The 20,795-nt window shown below is 37.5% G+C and overlaps 1 protein-coding gene across 1 annotated transcript; it reads left to right on the forward strand.

The window, feature by feature from the left end:
* Positions 1-7,541: 7,541 nt before the first annotated feature.
* fah (fumarylacetoacetate hydrolase (fumarylacetoacetase)) lies at positions 7,542-20,795 on the forward strand. The gene is made up of 14 exons (XM_079338792.1): positions 7,542-7,661; positions 8,935-9,045; positions 10,074-10,195; positions 10,669-10,718; positions 10,923-11,013; positions 12,286-12,383; positions 13,890-13,942; positions 14,310-14,409; positions 15,550-15,680; positions 16,992-17,067; positions 17,974-18,020; positions 18,633-18,734; positions 19,365-19,482; positions 20,321-20,795. Exons 1-14 carry the CDS (start codon positions 7,581-7,583, stop codon positions 20,395-20,397), a joined length of 1,257 nt encoding a protein of 418 aa, XP_079194918.1. The 5' UTR covers positions 7,542-7,580; the 3' UTR covers positions 20,398-20,795.

Below are 20,795 nucleotides of genomic sequence, written 5' to 3' on the forward strand. Positions count from 1 at the left end.
TCAGATGTTGAATACCTATAGTAGCCACCCGTCAGTTCGGACGGAAGCTGCGTTCAAGTGTCGGACACATGAAATCAACTTTCCGAGCTGAAAAATATAGGCTGCAGAAACATCTAGTGAAGTCGGAAGAACAAGTGTGAAATTGGCGATAGAATTATGTGCCCGACTTGCCTACATATTCGTCACCCACATAGGGGCAATATGTTTTGTTCATGTTAAGATACTTTTTAATAGGCATTAGAATTGTCATGTGTTTCACGTTTTGTCCAAATATAAGTTGTAGACATCACAAACATCGTCTTCCATACTGCCTGTTGTTAAATTATCCCGACTTTTCGAATTGAAAACACTGGAAACAGATTAATGACTTTCTAACTCGGAGACTGAACCACCGGGCAGCACCTGAATGCAGCATGTAGCTCAGCTCTGCTGTCATCCAGTCTGCACTACGACCTGAAAGTAAACAAGACAGTGGAAGAATGTCATCTCCTAGTGTTGCGCAGTTTGACTATATTTGCAGCATTTATCTATTAAATAGAAAGTTACGTGTCGGCTGTGTCAGGTCAAACTGGCATATTGATCAGAGCAACGTGTAGGCCTAATCACTTGGCACAGTCATCAGAACGTTAACCTGTAAGGATGACTGAAGGCTGGTGTTGCTATTCATGTAAGAGACCCCCCATTTCAAGCAGACCAGATTTCGGTTCTTTTGTCTTCACCAAAGTTCGTTTGAGCATTCACACCACCCCAAACCAAACGATCTATCCCACAAAACGCACCCAAGTCTCAGAGATTACCAGGATTTCAAAGTGAGGTTAAATGAAAAGCTTTCATAGAATACTTTTATATAGCTTATTTCCTTAAACGTTTTTTCATTCCACATCCAGTGTTTGTATTTCCAAATGTTCATGTTTTTGTTCAATTGTGATGTCCATTGACTACCACAAAAATTCACAATAAATTTTAAAAGGTTTAAGGGTTTATACATTTTATTTGTGTATCCTACTTGTCAGGATTAGAGTCAGAATGCGTTTAATGTCATTGCACAGTTGTAAATCAAAATTAAGTCATTCTCCTTTGTGGTGCTTAAAAATATAAAAATAACTTCAGAACATTAAAAAACATCAAGCATAAGGACTGCAAATTTGCACAATCTGCATGTTTATGTTAAATGGGTTATTGTACTTATCAACAGTATTGAACAAGTTTTACTCTTGTACACAAAAAGGACTCCGACAATTTCTCAGTTTGGCTGGACAACCAGGTCTCGGAAGAGTTCTGGTTGTCCCAAACTTCTTCCATTTAAGGATTATGGAGGCCACTGTGCTCTTAGGAACCTTGAGTGCTGCAGACATTCTTTTGTAACCTTGGCCAGATCTGTGCCTTGCCACAATTCCATCTCTGAGCTCCTTGGGCAGTGACTCTCATTTGCTCTGACATTACTGTGAGCTGTAAGGTCTTATACAGACAGGTGTGCGCCTTTCCTAATCAAGTCCAATCCATTTAATTTAACACAACTGGACCCCAATGAAGGACCAGAACCATCTCAAGGAGGATCAGAAGAAATGGACAGCATGTGAGTTAAATATAAGTGTCACAGCAAAGGGTCTGAATACTTATAAAAATGTAATATTTCAGTTTTTCTTTTTTTAAAAATTTGAAAAAATGTGTACATTTCTATTTTTTGTCAAGATGGGGTGCTGAGTGTACATTAATGATAAATAAAACAAACTTTTTTATGTCTACCAACTCTTGCCTTTGGTAGCTTCACAGAGCTAAGTTCTCTGAAGCCTATATGTTCCCCCTTTGGTTTAAAGATCACTTTGTGTGTCTTCCTTTTCCTCCATTTTTCTTGCCTTCACCTGTTGTTTATCCATTCTACTGTCCTGTGAATATTATCCTCTCCTCTTACTCTTCTTTCTTTTCTTGGAGGAAATGACAGCCTGACATTCTCCTTCCTTCCCAACCTTCCAACTTGATATTTTCTTGACTTCAACAAAGCAGTAGTAAAACACATGCAGCTGAGACAGTTTGGAGCTCGTCAATGCTTTCAGGAAGTACAGATGCTGCTGTGCCTTCTTTAAAAGTGATGTTGTTTTTGCTGTTTATGTGAGGTATCAACAAAACAATTTGGAAAAGTGTGTAAAGTGGTAAGTAAAACATTTTAAAATATTGTTTTTTTATTTATTAATTTCAAATTCATGATGACATAATGTTCTGCACAAGTTGTTTTCACATTTGCTGTTGATTGAAAATCACTGCATAAAATTCTGAGCAGAAAATCCATCCATGGCACATTCAAGGGTCTATCTGCTAACTTGACTTTTTTGAGGAGAAACGCATAACAATTGTTGAAGGTGGATGGTCAGTGGGGATTCTAGGGTCTGTTGGGGCCCTCGCAATTAGAAATTTTCCTTTTTCTTTTTTCACTCTCAGACAAATCATTAATTTTCATTTTCCGTCAAATTTTGTTTTTTACAGCCATAATGTACTAATTTAGCTTCCAAGCAGAGCAATAGCACTTTATTTATTTATACCAATTGAGTGGAACTTTTTTTTAATGAACAGTGACATTTGTTTTACATTTCTTGCTTGTATTACATCAGGTTGTGTTGCACTGTCCTATGTCTGTTTATCTGTTGTGTTTTTGTGTCCATTGCTGTCTGTCAAATGTTCCTTCCAGAGACAATAAAGGTCTCAACTGACTGGCTGAACTGAACAACAAAACAGCCACAATGATAGACTGTTTGCATTTCAGATCAGTTTCAGCTTTTCAAAACAAATAACTCTTTTGTGTCACTAGGTTGCTTTAACCTGTACACACATCTCCAGTCCAACCATCTTCATTTTGTGCCAAGTCTAAGATTTTTTATTTTATCATATTGGCTTTTGGCTTCTCTGTTTTTGTGTTAAAAACCTGAAATGTAACTTAATTATTGTGACAACTCTTACTATTTCCTCCATATTAAATGTTTCTTTTTTCATGTAAGCTGCTTCTTCATTAATAGCCATGTTCATTTGGTTTGTCTTTCCTGAAAGACAGAACAGTGAGCAGTATGATTTAAAAGGTTACAGTTTGGTGATAAGTGAGAAGTTTATCAGCAGACTATCATTTAAGTTGTAAATCCGAGGTAACTAGAGTTGACAATAATGAATATGAGCTCTAAGTGTTTAAGTCAGCCCCATTTACATTTAGTAAAGGGGGCTTCTCCTGTGGTCACTCATTTTTTTTACTGTATTGTATTTGGAAAGGGACCATGTACATTTTTAAACGTTCATTTGTTCGTTAGCTTAGAGCTAGTTTACATCTGCAGCCGCTAAAGTCCCAAAAAGTAAAAAAATATGTTGTAAGCATGACCTGTCGTTTAATGCCTGCAACTGAGATGATAACTTGAGCGCAAAACATAATTGCCTTGTGCTTACAAGATTGTATTGGTATTAAAATAATAGCTTGTTCTCTCTTATATTGTAAATCATATTATATGCACAAACTGTCTCTTTCTGGGACTACAGGGACTTTGTAGTCTAGTGCTGGATGTGCTCTTAGCTGGACAATAATGTTGGTGTTTGACATCCCTGCAACAATAAGACAAATTCTAGACAACCATCGGTTAAGTTACATTTTACTCTCTGATCTTGTTAGTTAGCTAAAGTAACAATACATTCCCCATGTCTACATTATCACTGCCGTGCTAAAAAAATATTTGAATACCATCTATGTTAATATTCCCATCTGCTAAAGTATGCTAGATCAACAGGTGCTAAATTTGAGCGACAAATGTGCCTATCCTACTCCTTCTTCCTGCATCTCTCTCTGTCCAACTTTTCAAGTTCCATACAGGCAAATGGCTGTTAAACATGATTCTGGTTTCGCTCAAGGTTTCTGCCTGTTAAAAAGACATTTTTCTTTGCCACTGTTGTTAAATGTTAAGTGATCTGCTCATGATGGATTAATGATTGGTTTTTGTAAAAAAATTAAATAAAATAAAGAGTATGGTCTTTTACCTGCTCTTTTCTCAAGTGTCTTGAGATGCTGTGAATTGACTCTTTACACATAAAGTGATTGATCCCCAGTCTCTGTTGCATAGCTCTGAAGGTTTTGAGGGCAGCATCATTCTGTCTAAGAAATTATTTAAAAATACAATGGCCTTCTCTGTTAATAAACAGCCTCCATGTTTCTGGTGATGGGGTTAAAGTTGATGTTAAAGATGGGCTTTTACTGTTGTCAGCTCATTGTTTACTTTCTAATGGCATAAATGTGAGATCAGTCTAACCCTCTTACTCTCCAGTCACATCAATTCCAGCTCAGCAACAAGATACAGCCCCAGAAACCCACTCCTTATCACATCCTGCATTCTTCTATCACCACCATCAGTGTCAAGACTCCATTATCCTATCCTGCAGTTGGCCTCACGTCACCCGAGTCCTCAAAACTTGTCTCTGAAGTTTTTTGCCAAATTCCAATCCAATCCTGTGTTCTAGCTAACCCCTCTATGTAAGCCCTTCTCAGGACATGATGTTTCTGGGTCTATAGCTTTAGGCTGTGTTACATTTGATCTCAGAAGTCAGAAATTCTGAGTTGTCACACTGATACATCATCAGGAAAGCGCCATGAAGTCGGAATTCAGAAACTCTGACAAAATTCAGTAGCCCGAGTTAAAATCAAACGTTTATTGGCCTCTTGTTCCTCTTTTTGTGTGTGTTTTTGCAGACAGGCAACAAAGCAGTGTCTCCAATTCAAACATACTCCATGTGATCCCTTAATCAAAGCTTTGGTCTAATTTGTTAATAAAGTTGATCATAATACTGTACAGGTGTTACTAGAGCTTTTTGACCTGATTCCATTAGTTTCACAGTATTCTTTGAATAATTCAGACTTGAACTGTGATCCGTTGTCAGATTTGCAGGTGACAGGTTGTCCATGTCTGCTGAAGCTTGTCATAGGCTTCTGACCTTTCTGCAGTTATAAAAGCTGTAGAAGTGAAACCATAGTTACTGTTATGATCAAAAAAACACAAGTTCTGAGTTATTGGTTGGCAGTAGTCCCAGCACGTCTATGGAGACATCCTACCAGGGATTCTCTGATAAGAGAGTGAGTCTCGGAGGTTCTTGGGGGTTACATGTTGTTACAATCTGTAACAACCCTTATATTTCTTAGCTGCTTAGTCAATGCCAGGCCACAAAACTTTGCTTCTGTGGTGTTGTTGTGTTCCCACTGTTTCCAAGTGTTGTACATGCACTAACAAGAGTGCTTGTGCATGCAGCTTTTCAGGCAGCACTACAATGGAACTTTGTATCTGATACACAAAGTTAATTTGCGATCAGTGCATAAGCTTTACATTTTTCAAAATCAGCACCTGTCATTGCCTTGTGTACCTTCACAAACTCTTGGACAGTATAAGAAGTTTCATACACCTCTTTGGGATAGCACTTACTGCCACAAATCTCAAATACTCTTCTAAACCATGTTTTATGTGTCTCCTTTTGTGATGTCTCCCCCAACAACCGTGACAGAGGATCTGCTATGTTCTGTTATCCAGGATGTGTACTAATCTGAAGTCAAATGGCTGCAGTCTCAGAACCCATTTTGTGCACCGGTCTGGTATTCAACTTCCAAAGGCTCTGAGTATATAACACTTTCTGCTGTACACATGTGGATGGAGTCTTTGATAAGCCCATATTAGAGTTAAGACTTCATTCTCTTAGAGTATTTCCACTCACAGTGGGTTAGCTGTCCACATGACTTTCATCTACTACTTTCGGGTTGTAGCTTCTTTGTTAAAGGCACGGGTAACCCTCTCTCCCCTCTGCCCCCTCTCTTGAATTTGGCCAGCGTGGAGCTCACAGCAGTTAAGAAGTCCAGTGCTTAGCTGAGCCACTTGTTCTTCGCACAGCTCCGAGGAAATGTACAGTACAACTGCAGTTTATCAGCTGGCTATGTGACCTCACTCACTGCTTTGTGGCTCCTACACACTTTACTACGATGGCCAACTTTGTTGAAAGCATTACATATGGATTTTCTTACAGGGAAATGTTCTTTTTTAAAGTGCCCCACTTTCCCACAATTGTCCACACTATCCATTATTTCCCCCTTTCAGCACAGTGTTTGTTGTTTAGTTAATGTTAGTGACTTTGTTTATCATCCCAGGCCTCTTCTTACATGATAACCTGTGAAGCCACCTCTTTAGACTGACTTCAGACAAGTGTCATAGTTAAACCAAGAGGAATTCTGTCATATAATGCTGAAAAGTGTTGTTGTGCTTAGCCTGGCCCTAAAAAAAATCTTTAAATGTGAGTATCACGTGGGGGTTTTGTTGTAGTGCAGATGTCCATTTGCACATGCACGCACTTGTAGGAGATGTCCTGGCAGAAAAAAAACACCTCAGTTTGTTCTGATTTTCCCAAATCAGAAAAATTATGGAAAAAAAAACCCCAAGTAATTTCTCCCAAAACGTTGCATATTTATTTTATATTATTGTATGTTTGTCTTCGTGATATTGATTACCTAGCACACCATTAGCTACTGTGGGATCACATGGAATGCTTTTATGTGCTCCATTCAGCTGCAGATGATGGGTAAGAAAAGAGAGTGAGGGAGTTGGGACTACTTATTGAGCTGTCTGAAAATTGGTGATATGTTGTATTTACCTTTTACAATAAACAAATAGTACAAAAGGAATAATTTGACAATTTTATTTAACTCTTATCGTTTGCAGCTGGTGTGCATAATATTTGTGTTACACATCAGATTTTCATGTTTTCATAAAACATGTACATACTGTATTTGATTTATGCATATGAGGGTCCACTGTGCATAAAATATTACCAAAACAGAGGTTATCCCAAAATTGAAAGCATATAATTTAGTATGGGAAATGTTACTAGTACCCTCTATCATGTGTATGTGTTAAATGTTTATATTTTAATAGTTATTTAAGTTTATTGACATTGTACCTTTGCCTCTGTCCCTCTAAATTCCTCTTGTTCCTGCTCCTTTTATAACTGGACCATAACGGAGTGGCCTTTTCTGCAATGTAAAAGCCTGTAGGCAATATTGGTGTAACGTGCTCATTTTCCTCTGTCAATGTGAATTTATCTATTTAAAGGGGGATTGCTCTGCTGGACAACCATCTATTCATTTAGCCTATTTAAGATGCCTTCCGTGTAGGCCTACAATAGCATACCGACCGCTGCTATATATTGTGTTATTTGTTTCCCCCTCTTTAAATCACCTTCAGTCGCCTACTCAAAAGCGTAGAATAAGGCTGTACATGTTCATGTCAATTTGACATTTTTCACAAAGCCTATACGGTGTGCCGTTTGCAATAAGAATTTAAATGGAACAGACTTTTGGGAGAAACTTCACACAACAATTTGCTTAGTCATTCACAGGGCTGTTTTGTATTAACTTCCAGTGGTGTGGAATTGGGAGGATACTACAGGCGGAATGCAATTGGCAGTTCGAAAAGGGGAGGAGATTTCCAAAGTGCAACATCTGGAAGCCCTTACTGCTGCTGCCCATTCAGTCTGTATCCTAACTCAGAAAAGTGGAATACAACTACTATTACTTCCAAGACAAGATGTCGTTCATAAATGTCGATGCAGCATCTGATTTTTCCTTCCAGAACCTTCCCTATGGTATTTTCTCTACAGCGGAAAATGTAAGTATAGCTTGTTTATTCTTACTTGGTTTACAAATAGATAACTAATCTTCATCGGTGCTACAGAGTGCTTTGTGAGAAATCGATAACTTACTGGCATTATTTACAAAAGGCAGTCTTATTGGTGTTTAGTCTATTAGAAAGGAGAAATAAAACCATCATAATTATAGGTGCATCGAGGCATTCAAACCTTTTCATGCTCATTAGAAAACCGAAAATCTCTTTGAAGGCGACGAAATAAAAACATTTAAAATAGAACAAATATAGGCAAGGCAATCAACACTTGATATTAGACATGTGGTCTGGCTGACTCTAAGCTTTTCACATCTGGCCAGAACAAGCATCTCCAAAGCTCTCAAGTGACAACTTGTGATCGTATCGATTTCTTACTACAAATGCACATTAGTAAGAGAATGGTCAAGACATGCTATTTTGTCACTGTCTTGAGATTGGATTGAATGTTTGATTGATACAAACGAAGTCTCATTTTACAAAAAAAAAGTGATCTAGTACAATAACAAACTGTCTGCAGAATGAGGGAGAGAACTACATTTGCAGAAATACAACAATTGGACAACTGGATAGAGATTCAGTAATTCAATACTTCCTACATGCTTCCAGTAAACGGTTATACAAATACCCACAACGTTATTCTTCCTAGGGAAATGACGTTTTGTATGCATTAACGAGGACAACTTTTTTTTTTATCATCAGTTTAAGGGCTGCGCGCCTTCAGCGGTACGTTGGTGTTGTAGCAGCAGAGAATGCGCCAAGGAGGCATCTGTTCACTTAGAATGAATTCTAGCAGATGCTTTTCAAACAATTCTTTTTTAAAAAAAAAAAAAGTCTTCCTACTTGTACTTGAAAAACGATATTTGAAGTCCTGGTGGTGACTGTGACTCAGTTTGAGTCAGTGGTCTCTCAACCAAAGTTCAGAGGTCTGATCTTCAACTCCTTTGTATTCTTAGCAAGACACTTAACCCCAAAATAAACGCGTATAAATGGCATTAGTTTCTTCTGATGGTTACTTTACATATCAGCCTCTGCCATCAGTGTTAACAATGAATTAATGGTTGTTTGTCCACTGTCCACCAGGTGCACACACAGCGTTATGTGTCTATGGCACTTGCTTCTAAGCTTTGTAATGATTTGAGGATATACTGTGGACATATTAAAATGGGACGAAATGGGATAAACTTTTGATGTATAACAGGAAAGTTTACAAATATTGTTGCTCATATGTAGTGATGTCAAAGTGTTTTTGTTTCTTCAGCCTAAACATCGCATTGGGGTTGCCATTGGAGACCAGATACTGGACCTCAGTGTGGTAAAGTCTTTGTTTCAAGGGCCTGTGATGTCCAAACATCAGGATGTCTTTGAACAGGTATGCTGAATCACTGATCACTGCTATTATGTGGATAGAAAGACTGTTGTAAATGAAAAAGTATTACAACTGTTTTGACAAAATAATCAGTTTTCCATGAGGGCCCCCTAAAATACCCTTTATCTTTTACAATATTAGGAAAAACAATGTTTGTGGAAAGTAGGAAAAATGAAAGAGAGACCATGACTTAGTTACCTATGTGGTCTAACATGCATAAGATTTACCATTTGGAAAAAAAAGCAACACATTATTTATGATCTAAGTTCTACTGACGTATTTTACCAAGTTGTAAAATACTCTAGAGGTTGGAGGTGTTTGATTGACACATCTCTTTTATTCAGAAATCAGAATAGACCAGGGAGATATATGTATTTTAATCTAATTATGTTATACTGTAATAAGACCCCTGAAAAGTAGTAACAATTAGTTCCATTTTGTGGCCTTAATGTTCCTGCTGTTCATCTACATTCAAAGGCTCTCTGGTCAGGAGGTAGGTGAAAAGAGTTTCTCAAAAACAGCTGATGTAAGATTCATTCAAAAATGTGAAACAGGTAGCTCCCATTTTCATCAAATTAAGGGGCTTACTTTATCCAGTAGTTTACCAGCTGGGAATTTGTTGTATATCTTAACCTTGCTAAGATATTACTGTAGTGATTTGGCAGTCAAATTAAAACGCTATAAGTGTATGTCAAATATTTGTACTTTTTTTCTTTTTGTGCAAAAATAAACTGAAGGAACTGAAAGTACAGCAACCTAAAAACGGCATTAAAGTAACACACGTGTGTAAATTGTATTTTACCACTTGCCCCTGAATAATGAGAGGCTTGCAAAACAAGTTAATTAAAAATGAAATGAAACTACTGTGTAGTCAAACTGGAAAAGGAAAGGTCTAAATTTAGAATCAGAATCGTTTTTTTTATTGCCAATTACATATACAGTACAGGGAATTTGTCCTGGTGTATTGTTACAAAAAGCATTAACATGGGTATTTGGTATAATATTTTATTTTATCTTTGTCATCTTGCAAGACCACACTCAATGCTTTCATGGCTCTTGGCTATGAGGCCTGGAGGGAGGTTAGGCGAACATTGCAAGTGTTGCTGTCAGCCAATGAGAGCATACTGAGAGATGATTCCAGCCTTCGGAGCAGGTAAGTTCGTAGATAATGATTATGCAGAAGTCTCAGTAGTAAAAGTCCAATTCCATTATATGAATGTCAACTTGCCATATTAGGCATCGCTGTAGAAATGTATGTTCCATGATCCAAACAAATTCAGTTGTGTGCTCAAACAGTAGAGGACGAGCAACTGTACCACTGAGCCATATGATAATGCAGTAGTAAATTCATGGTCACCACTATGTTCCCTTATCAATAGCTGTAGGTATTTGGTGATCTTTTTAGATAGATAGATAATTTAAAATGTTCTCTGAATCACTCTGAATCAAATATTTTTTGACAAAATCAAACAACATTCTTTAATTATTCTAGGTGAAAAAACTTGTAGAGAGGGAACTCAGCTGCATATTTTATGTCTTCAAAAAAGGGCTTTCTTGCAGCCCAAGTTTGCTGTGCCTTGGTCCTTTTTGTGTTGATGATCTAATCACCTTTTCATCTTTTTTCAGAGCTTTTGTTTATCAACGTGCAGCCACCATGCACCTTCCTGCAGATATTGGTGAGACCCCCCCCCCCCACCAACAACCAACCACCACTTACAAATGGTCAACGTTTGCATAGATTACTAATGTTGAGTCATGTCAGCAATGGATGGCACTACTTCCTACCACTGACTCTGTGCCTGTTTACTTTAAAAATCAATGTCGGGTGCAGCTATATTTCAGCAGTTTTTTCAAGAAGCCATTTCGTTTGTTTTTTACAGGTGATTACACTGACTTCTACTCCTCCAGAGACCATGCCACCAATGTTGGCACCATGTTCCGGGGAAAGGAGAATGCTCTAATGCCAAATTGGTACACCATCAATTTTTGCCTACTTGCCTAGATGAGCAACTGCTCAAAGAGGCCTTGAGTCAGTTAGCGTTTAGTGGTAGATATCAAAAGGGAGCTTGAACTGAATTGTGCAATATAAATTATTATATTTGTAAAGGACTGCTTTTATTTGTTCTTGGGCTCTTCTCTAAGGCTGACAGACATGATAAATAAACGTTTGCATTTCACTTACCAGTGATCATACATGCAGGCAACTTTTACATGGTACCTTTTCTCTTTCATTCTTGATGCTTCTTGCTTAAATGCTTAAAAGGGACATATTACCCCCCTCTTCACCTTTTCAAACAGTCCCCTGTGCTCTACATGAAACATCTGTGCTTTGATCCAAATATAAGATGAATCAAGCACAAGAGAGGAGGTTTGTGACCCTGTAGAAACCAGCTCTCCCAGAGCGTTCTAGTGTGGTTTAGGGTTAGGGTTAGTGTTTCTTTAAATGCAATGAGACCCCTGAGTTTTCCCAGTAGAAATCACTCCTCTGTCGAGACAAAACAAATGGCAGACCTGCGCAAAAGTTTTGGTCAAGGCAGGAGGTGGAGTCCATTAGTGGAGATACCACCAACCATCTTGTGATGTCACAAACAGAGAAAATTGGAAACTGAGCATTTTTCTCCATGTGGTAAGACTAAGGCTGACCACAAACAAAGGAATGGATGGATTAAGTTCAAATGTTGTGGGTCAATAGACACTCAAGTTACTCAAATAAATGTAAAGTTGCTATGTCCCCTTTAAACTACTAAACTAACTTTTAAGAAGAAACAGCCCTCTTCATATCTTTAAATTTTATTTTAATCAATTTTTTTGACAAGATGGACCTATTTAATAATAATAAAATAATGTATTTCAACTAAAATATCCAGCATGCTTTCAATTTCAAATTTTCAAATCAAGTGTTACAATTATGATTTAAAGCAATATACAAAAAAGGTAGGGGCCAAGGTTCTTTTGTTGCACAGAAAGACTGCAAACAACCTCTTTTTATAAGAGAGTGATGATTACATAAATCCGAGCAGCTTAATCTATGTCTTAGGAAAATTTTGTTCATCACATATTAGATATATTTCAGGCACATACGTAGGTGGGTTTCTTACTAACAGTTGTGATGGCAATTATCCAGTGACTCCAAACTAACCAGTCAAATTAATAAATTAATTAATTGTGTCATAGTGCCTCCAAGGGGGTGAAAATATTATTATCTCTCTGTGGTCATCTAAACTTGAGTTTATTGTCATGCAGGTTGAGGCTTCCAGTTGGATACCATGGTAGAGCATCATCAGTTATTGTTTCTGGGACCCCCATTCGCCGACCCTCAGGCCAGATGAGACCAGACCAGCGTAAGTGTCTTAATTTGACTAGTACTTGGGTCTATTAATTGTATCAATTAATTCTTGTCTTTCAATTGTGAACTTTGCGTTGTTGAATAAATGCTAAAATTATTATTATTATATTCATTAACTGCAGTTTCAAGAGCAATTGAAAACATTGCAACAGAACAGGACACATTGGGCCCTGCCATGGCGGTATAAAGCGTGTTGTGTAAATGCATGTCTGACTATTTTAATGTATTGACACTGTGCAAAATCTGGGTGTAGAGCGCAATAAATATATGGATTTCCAGATTGTTCAAATACACAGGACTTTCAACACATTGACAACACATTGACAGCAAGTGAACCACACATTATATACACATTGTTTACATGTTGTCTGCACAATAAAATTTGAGACAACGCTGTGTTGTCTACATGTTGACGGGTCAAAGTTTAAGGCGATGCATAAAAAATATATAGGATATATAGAATATTGGATATGTAAAAAAATAGAAAAAAGGACAAAGAAATTGGAGTCCAAAATCCAAATACTCGTAGGCTTAGACTTAGACTAGACTTACAGAAATGGTTTAACCCGAGTGCTTAGCAACCAACTGAAACTTATTATACTTACCCATTCAAAGTGGCCAAGCTGTTTAAAACACATGACTTTTAACCCCTTATAGGGCAAGTGACTATTTTTGGTAATTTCCTCAAACATTACATATGGCCACCCTTCTGCACCTCAGTAAGGTCGAGAAGCATGTGATCCTCACTCTGTCAATCAGAAGAGATCACCTTACGTCACTGATCCTGCTATTGTGGCATTTGAACCAAATATGGTAACTTTGTCAATGTTTATGAGGCTTAACATTTTTGAAAAATGTTATAACAGAAATAAAGTAGACAGAATAAACTGTTATGTCCCTGAATAACACTATAAGGTTGAATTTTTTAAAGTATTTCAATGAGTGCCCTGTCAAGGGTTAACAAGTAAAATACACTGTCAACCCGTTGTCAATGTGTTGTTTACATGTTAACATTTTATCAACCTTATGAGGTCATAATACAACACCTACATGGCTTTCCGTAATTATAAAGTATGCATTAGTTTACAAAACAGGCAGATTTTTTGCCGACTTTGTGGCTTATTTGAGTCATTATAGTCAGATAAAGCCAGAACACTTCGGATATTTCTCCATAATGAAAGCTGTCAATGTTGTGTACCTCATGCTTGTGCATGAACTGTACTGTTCCGAAGAACACCTCATCGAAACATGTCAGGGCCAAGGAAGTGTACCATTTTTGAACTCTGATCGGAGCACTCGCACTGGTCAAACAAACTGGATGTAGCGTGCCAAACCATGGTACGGATTGCCTAGTGTGAATGCGTCCTGAAACTGTAATTTTAATTGATTTTGATGTGTAAAACTAACTCTTAACTCCAAAATGTGAAATGAATCTCTACATTCTAGGCAACGTTAAACCTATAGCCATTAATAATAATGTTTGCTTTTTACTCTCCCTTAGAAAAACCTCCAGTGTTTGGACCTTCTAAGCAGTTGGACATCGAGCTGGAGATGGTGATTACAGTCTTTACTATTAATATCCCTTTTATGTTTGTCAATGTTTTTTGAGTTGCACACGTGAAGGCCTAAGTTCCCTGCCTTTTTATGACTAAAAGAGACGGCCCATGTCTGTACAGACTTTGTGGCAAATGCATATATACTGTGTATACAGTATATATAGATAGTCACATAAAGCCATAAAACTGGGATTTCTTCAATATGAAGGCTGTCAACAGTGTGTCACCACGTGTTTGTGCTCATGCATAAACTGTACCATGCCAAGCGCCACCTCTTCGAAGAGAGCCAGGGCAGTGTCTCCTTCATATTGAGTATAGGACAATTGTGTTGGTCAGTGTTAACTTTCATTTTGTTCTTAAATTAGGCCTTCTTTGTTGGTGGAGGGAATCAGCTTGGGGAGCCCATACCCATCGTTAAAGCCCACGAGCACATTTTTGGAATGGTACTCATGAATGACTGGAGTGGTAAGAATCTCTGCAGAACACATTTTACTCACAACAAACTTGCAGTATGTAATTGTAGAAGGATTTGGTGTCTTTTCAACATCCTGGATTGAGCTATTGTGACCGGGTTCTCTTTCAAACACCCAAAAAGATTGTAAAAAAACACAGGTGTAGTCACAGACTGTGATTGGCCTCCCAAAGTGCAGAGAACAGTATTTACAAAAATGCAAAAAAAAAAACCTAAAGAGGAAAAATATTGTCTACACTATTCACAAGCAAACATTTCCATTGAAGGCAAAACTCCCACATGACCGAGCAACAAACAAACAAACAACAGATGCTGTAACCTGTAACCAGGACTAGAATGACTTAAAGGTCACAAGTAGCCTTCTTTTTGAACAAAAAGCCCCATCCCACCGGGCATTATGACTTGCATAACATTTTAAACAAAACACATTTTTTAATGCATGAATGCTTTTTAACCATTTACCTCCCTGTGGATTACTCATCACTAATTTACCCATTTTAATCAGCCACTTTAGCGTCACCACTGCTATACAACGCCTTCTATTGGATTGCCTTCTTACCTATAGTTAAAAAAGGATTATCACAGATGGGTACCCATGGAGACTGTAATACCCCTTCGCAAAATGTGTTTATTGATTTGTTTGTATATATTATCAGGTATTTGGATTGGCAGCATGTTTCTTAAATGAAATAATTTGAGGAATACTGTCATTTTTACGGAGGATAGTTTACCAAAAAGGGAAAGGTTCAATCCCGAATCACATCCTGAGTGGATTTTTCATGTCCTCATGTTTGTCTCCAAAGTTTACTTTTGTTATGTTCTTTATGTCATGGTGGAAATATAATGCCTAGATATGTAATACCATGTTGCAGATTGGAGATGTTAAATACACTCAAGTCAGGCAGAATGATGGATCAGAAAGGGGGACCAATTTACTTTGTATCCAGAGAAGGTGGAGAAATTGTCTATTGTTGCCAAAACGTTACTAAGTGACCGGAGGGGCTTGAAGAGGAATAAGATAATTGTCACTCCTGTGATGTAAGACTTCTTGCTTATTGCCACGGCAAGAGGCTCCTAGGCAAGAATAAACAGCAAGGGACTAATTTTGTAGTTGTATTTGATGTCTTTCTCAGCCAGGGACATTCAGTCATGGGAGTATGTTCCTTTGGGTCCTTTTCTGGGAAAGAACTTTGGAACCACCATCTCACCTTGGGTCGTCCCAATGGAGGCACTATTACCGTTTGCAGAAGCCAACCCCATCCAGGTTAGTGCTATGGTTACATCTTACGCCATTTGAAATTAGTGTCCGATAGTTGCTTTGAATTTAAGGGAACAAACTCAGTTTCAGAAAATGATGTGTTTTTACACCCTGACAAGTTTTCAATTTGGTAATGATCCCAAATAAATCCAATTACAACCCTCATTAGAAAAGTCATAACTCAGATTTTGCAAAGAAAAAAAAGAATGGAAGAACTGCATGATCTTTATTAAGAGTATTTGATGCCTACTGTGTACTTTGCATGGCACGGCTGCTGACTTTAGGTCTGTCTAACATAATGTAAAGAGTATGGACCTGATGAAAACAAAACCAAATCACATCAGAAATCAGGAGTAAATGAGAAGTTACTACCCTGTCCCCTATAATATAATTGTTTTATTGTAATTAAATCTGTGTTTTTATTTTTACTTTCATTAAGGCAATGTGAAAGAATGCTTCACATGCCAATAGATACCTGCCGCTTTAGACAGCTCGTTCTGGGACTCTACTCAATAATATGACAAACCAAATTATTAAACAACAAAAGAAAACTGGACAATGACCAACAACTTGTGTACCTGCTGGGTCAGGTACATCAAAGTGACAAACACTGCAAGGTTTAAGGGTCAAGGTTTCTTTCTATGGGTTCATAGAAACGTAAATTTGTTTTGCAGAGAGGATATTCAGCGTCCCAAAGACACATACAATGCAAAACAATAGAGATTCATGATAAAAAAGAAACAGACACAATACATTAGATAAACATTGTCGATTCCATCAGGTCATGGTAAAGTCCTCACACAGACACCAACTAAAAGACACCCCATTTAACTGGTGACAAAAGTAATGGAGAATAGTGCTCCCCTTGCGCTGTAGCTGTGAAGAATATTGATCTTGCATGTTACGTGAGCTACTGTGACCAAAGAGCTCAAAACCACCATAAACAGTACAGTCTAACCATCACTGCACCATCATCACAGCCAAAGTGATCTTTGGGTTCTTCTTTAGGCTCTTCTCCCATGACTGCTCAGTTTGGCTGGATGGCCAGGTCTAGGAAGAGTTCTGGTTGTCTGGTTGCTGCAGAAATTCTTTTGTAACCTTGGCCAGATGTGTGCCTTGCCACAATTCTGTCTCTGAGCTAGAGGGGCAGTTCCTTCAACCTCATGATTCGCATTTGCTCTGACATGCACTGTGAGCTGTAAGGTCTTATATAGACAGGTGTAGTCCTAATAAACATTTGAAATTGTGTAAATTGGGCCCTAGTGCCTGCTTTGACCTCACGGTTTTCGAGACCTTTTTTTTTTCTTTATCCTGCAGGATCCAGAGCCCCTCCAATACCTGCAACACCAAGATGCTTACACCTTCAACATTAATCTGTTTGTGTCTTTGAAAGGTACTGTTCTCAAAATTGAATCTCATCTTTTCAGCTGTACATGTCTGTTGTATATTTTAGGTTTATTCCAACCAATGCTTGCATTCAATCCCATCATTACACACAAACTTCAATCATGAATCAGACTTACTGTACACAGACAGTAATGTAACAAACATCCTTTTTTCCCCAACATCACACAGCCTCTTGTTATGCTTCTTTCTGCTGCTTTATGCGGGCTCTGTTAACTAATGTACAGTCACTAAAAGTCACGGAAGAACATGTGCTCATCGTGGACCTTTGTCTCTTTTAATCATGTGATTTTCTAGCTTTAATACATTTTACTTGTGTTTTTAATAAATAACACTAAATAATAATATCAGGTTCAGTTTAGAAAAAAACTGTCAAATAAATGTATTGATATATAAGGTACAATATTTACGCCCCTCTCAGGGGCCTCCTTGGTACTAAAAGGGCAAATTCTGGGCAAATTCTTAGAATCAGGATATTTTTTTTCAGAATTTCCCCTCCAAGTTTAGACAAGATCTTTGTAAAGATGAAAGTTATTTACAAAGGATCTTTGCCCATAAAAGAGCTCCTAAGGTGTAACACTGTTAGTAGTAGTGAGGAAGACTTCTACCAGGCTTAAGAGTTTCTCAAGCTGAGGAGAAAATTGAGAAATGTTTATTTAACACTACATGAAGAGTATTTTTGACTCATTGTTTGGCAAAACAGACACAAATAATTTGTGCAAACCTTTCAATCCATCACTGACTTTATTTAGTACAGAGTAAAACATGCATGTTGTGTTTTTCTTCATGTGGTCAGCTCTACAGGTGTATCCAGTCACTAATTAAGGTTAAATGAAATGAATAAATGAATAACTGTTTCAAACTTAGTAATAATACTCAATATTTGCATTTTTAGGACAAGACATGGAAGAGGCAGCAACCATCTGCAGATCAAACTATAAGGTAACTAACCTAATTGGACTATTTGTTTAGTATAAAATAATAAACACAAGTAGGTTTTTCTGGTATTATAGACCATTTACATTTTATGAAGTGCATGGTGCAGGACAGTTTGGTGCAATGTAAGGCACATGGAACTAAAGGCATGGAACCTGACTTTAGAGTGAAACCTCATTCAAACAAAACTGTTTCATCTCCCATTGCCTTTCAGGTTGGGAATGGGAGATCAGGTGTTTTCAGGTGTTACATTAATTCCTGAAATTTAGTGTAGTGTTACGAACAGGACTGTCAAATGAATGGGTGCATTTTTATTCATTATTTAGAGTAAGTTATTTAATCAAAAGAATTAGAATAGATTAATCTCATATTGATATTGGATGCCACTGATCATACAACTGTACAGTTTGAAGAAATGAATACATTACATGAAAAACTAGTCCCATAGTGTAAAAGCTTTTTATTGTTATAATTTATAATTTATTTTGGATCTTCCCATATCCATGAGTTTTAAAAACCTTCTAGGACTTCTTCATGCACTTTATGGCCCCATTACAAGACAAAATAACAAAAGGGGTTTGTTTTTTTTCAATCGTATATTGTTTCGTTTGTCTGTAGCACATGTATTGGACCATGAAACAACAGCTCGCACATCACACTGTTAACGGCTGCAACGTCAGACCTGGAGACCTGCTGGCTTCTGGTACCATCAGTGGACCTGTGAGTGCCTGCATGTACAGCATAGTAACTTTTTCTATTCCACAATTGACGGTACTACCTGTGATAAAGTATAAAGTATAATACAGTATAATTGGGCACTAATGGCGCAGTGGCAGTCCCCATGTATTGAGGCTCACATCTGGCCTGTGGCTCCCTTCCTGCATGTCAATCCCCACTCTCTCTCCCTGGTTTCCGATCCTATCCACTGTTCTCTATAATAAAGGCTAAAAATGCAGAAAAATAAATCATTAACATACAGTATAATGCACACCGTGTTTATTTCACCATTCCATTTTTAAACTGCAAGATACATTTCAAAGAATATTTAATCAAAGCTTGTATCTGTTTTTGTTCTGGCTTTTTTATTTTGAAAAATATAAAATATAAATAATAATATTAATATACATAAAATATAAAGGACTTGGCAGAATTATGGAAATTGCCTTTAAATATTGTCATCTACATCTATTTTTTTAATCTTTCCTTTCTTAATCTTTTCCTTTCTTTTTAAATTTGTGGTGTTTACACATAGAACCAGCTTTTATGTTGTGGATGATGTATAAATTGGATTAGATGCACAGTACAGTTTGTGTTGTAAATTTTATACTGTGTGAATTTTAATCCCAAAAGGATCTAGAAAGTTTTGGCTCCATGCTGGAGTTGTCATGGAGGGCAACGAGAAACATAGATCTTGGAAGAGGAGAAACCAGAACCTTTTTGAAGGATGGAGATGAAGTCACCATTTCAGGTAAGACTGAACCATGACATGCATGATCAATTAGTCTATTTGTAGCACCCATTCATAACAAATGCTTTCTCAAGACACTTTACGAAAAGCAGGTAAAATACCTTACTTTTTGTTGTATTACATTACAAAAGAGACCTTCCTTGTTGTCATATTATCTACAAAGACTCAATATTATTTCATAATGAGCTAGGCATTTAGCAACATTACAGTGGGAAAAATAAATTGCCTTTTCGGAGGCAAAATATTGGGCAAAACTAGACTCATGAAATACAGCAATCTACCGAAACTGCTCTGAACATGGAATAGAAAAAGATGTTACAGGGAGGTATTTTTAATAATAGTTGTAGAAGTGGGAGTCAGGATTAGGGGACCATAGCAGCAGGGTGTCCCCACCAACAATCCAGAGAAACCTATGAGGTAAGAGCGCTTAAGAGCTACCAGGAAAATAACTTTTAGATAGTTCATATGGACATGCATTAATGGAGAGTCCCAGCATGAGGCTGCTGCAAATAGGGAGCAACCCTTAACCATTTGGTGTCTTGCTCAAGATCCCTTCAGAAGTACTCCGGAGGTGAACTAGTAGCTTTCCAGCAACCAGACTAATTTCCATACTTTGTTCCATACTGGGACTTAAACTGGCCCAAGTCTCTCAGGAAAGAGCTACTGCCACCCAAACATTAATATTAATGACAAATTTAAACTTAATTTTAAAGTTATTATTTGTGTATTAATATATTTAAATGACATAAGATGAGCTCATATAGAATAATCCAACAGATGATCACATTTACAATCATATGTTTATAATATGATGATGTTGCCTCTCTTCCTGTTTTAGGTTACTGTCAAGGGGACGGATACAGGGTAGGCTTCGGACCCTGCATGGGAACCATCCTCCCTGCCCTGCATCACTAAAACACACTATGATCATTTATGACGGTTATTTTTTGTACAGCATAAAAACTTGAACATAGACCTGAAACATCAGACCCTGCTTCCAGATTCACTTCCATGAATGCAGACAACCACAGCAATGACCTTTGCCTTCAAACTGTTTTTTCTCTTCAAGAGATACATTTTCCTCTGAAATGATCCATGTCTAGTTTTGGTACATTTGTGGTCCGTTCTCAGACTTATACACTTGTATTCCGAGACACCAAGAAATGCTTCTTTTTGTATTGTTTCTGAAAATCTCTGTGATATACTGTACATTAAGCCTCGGAATTTGCCCATCAGTGTTGGTGCTGTACAAGAATAAGTAATTAATGATCTGTGTGCTGGCTCCTGATATAACATGTAATCATCCATGCTTA

This window comes from Symphodus melops (assembly GCF_947650265.1).
Source record: "Symphodus melops genome assembly, chromosome: 3".
Taxonomy (NCBI): domain Eukaryota; kingdom Metazoa; phylum Chordata; class Actinopteri; order Labriformes; family Labridae; genus Symphodus; species Symphodus melops.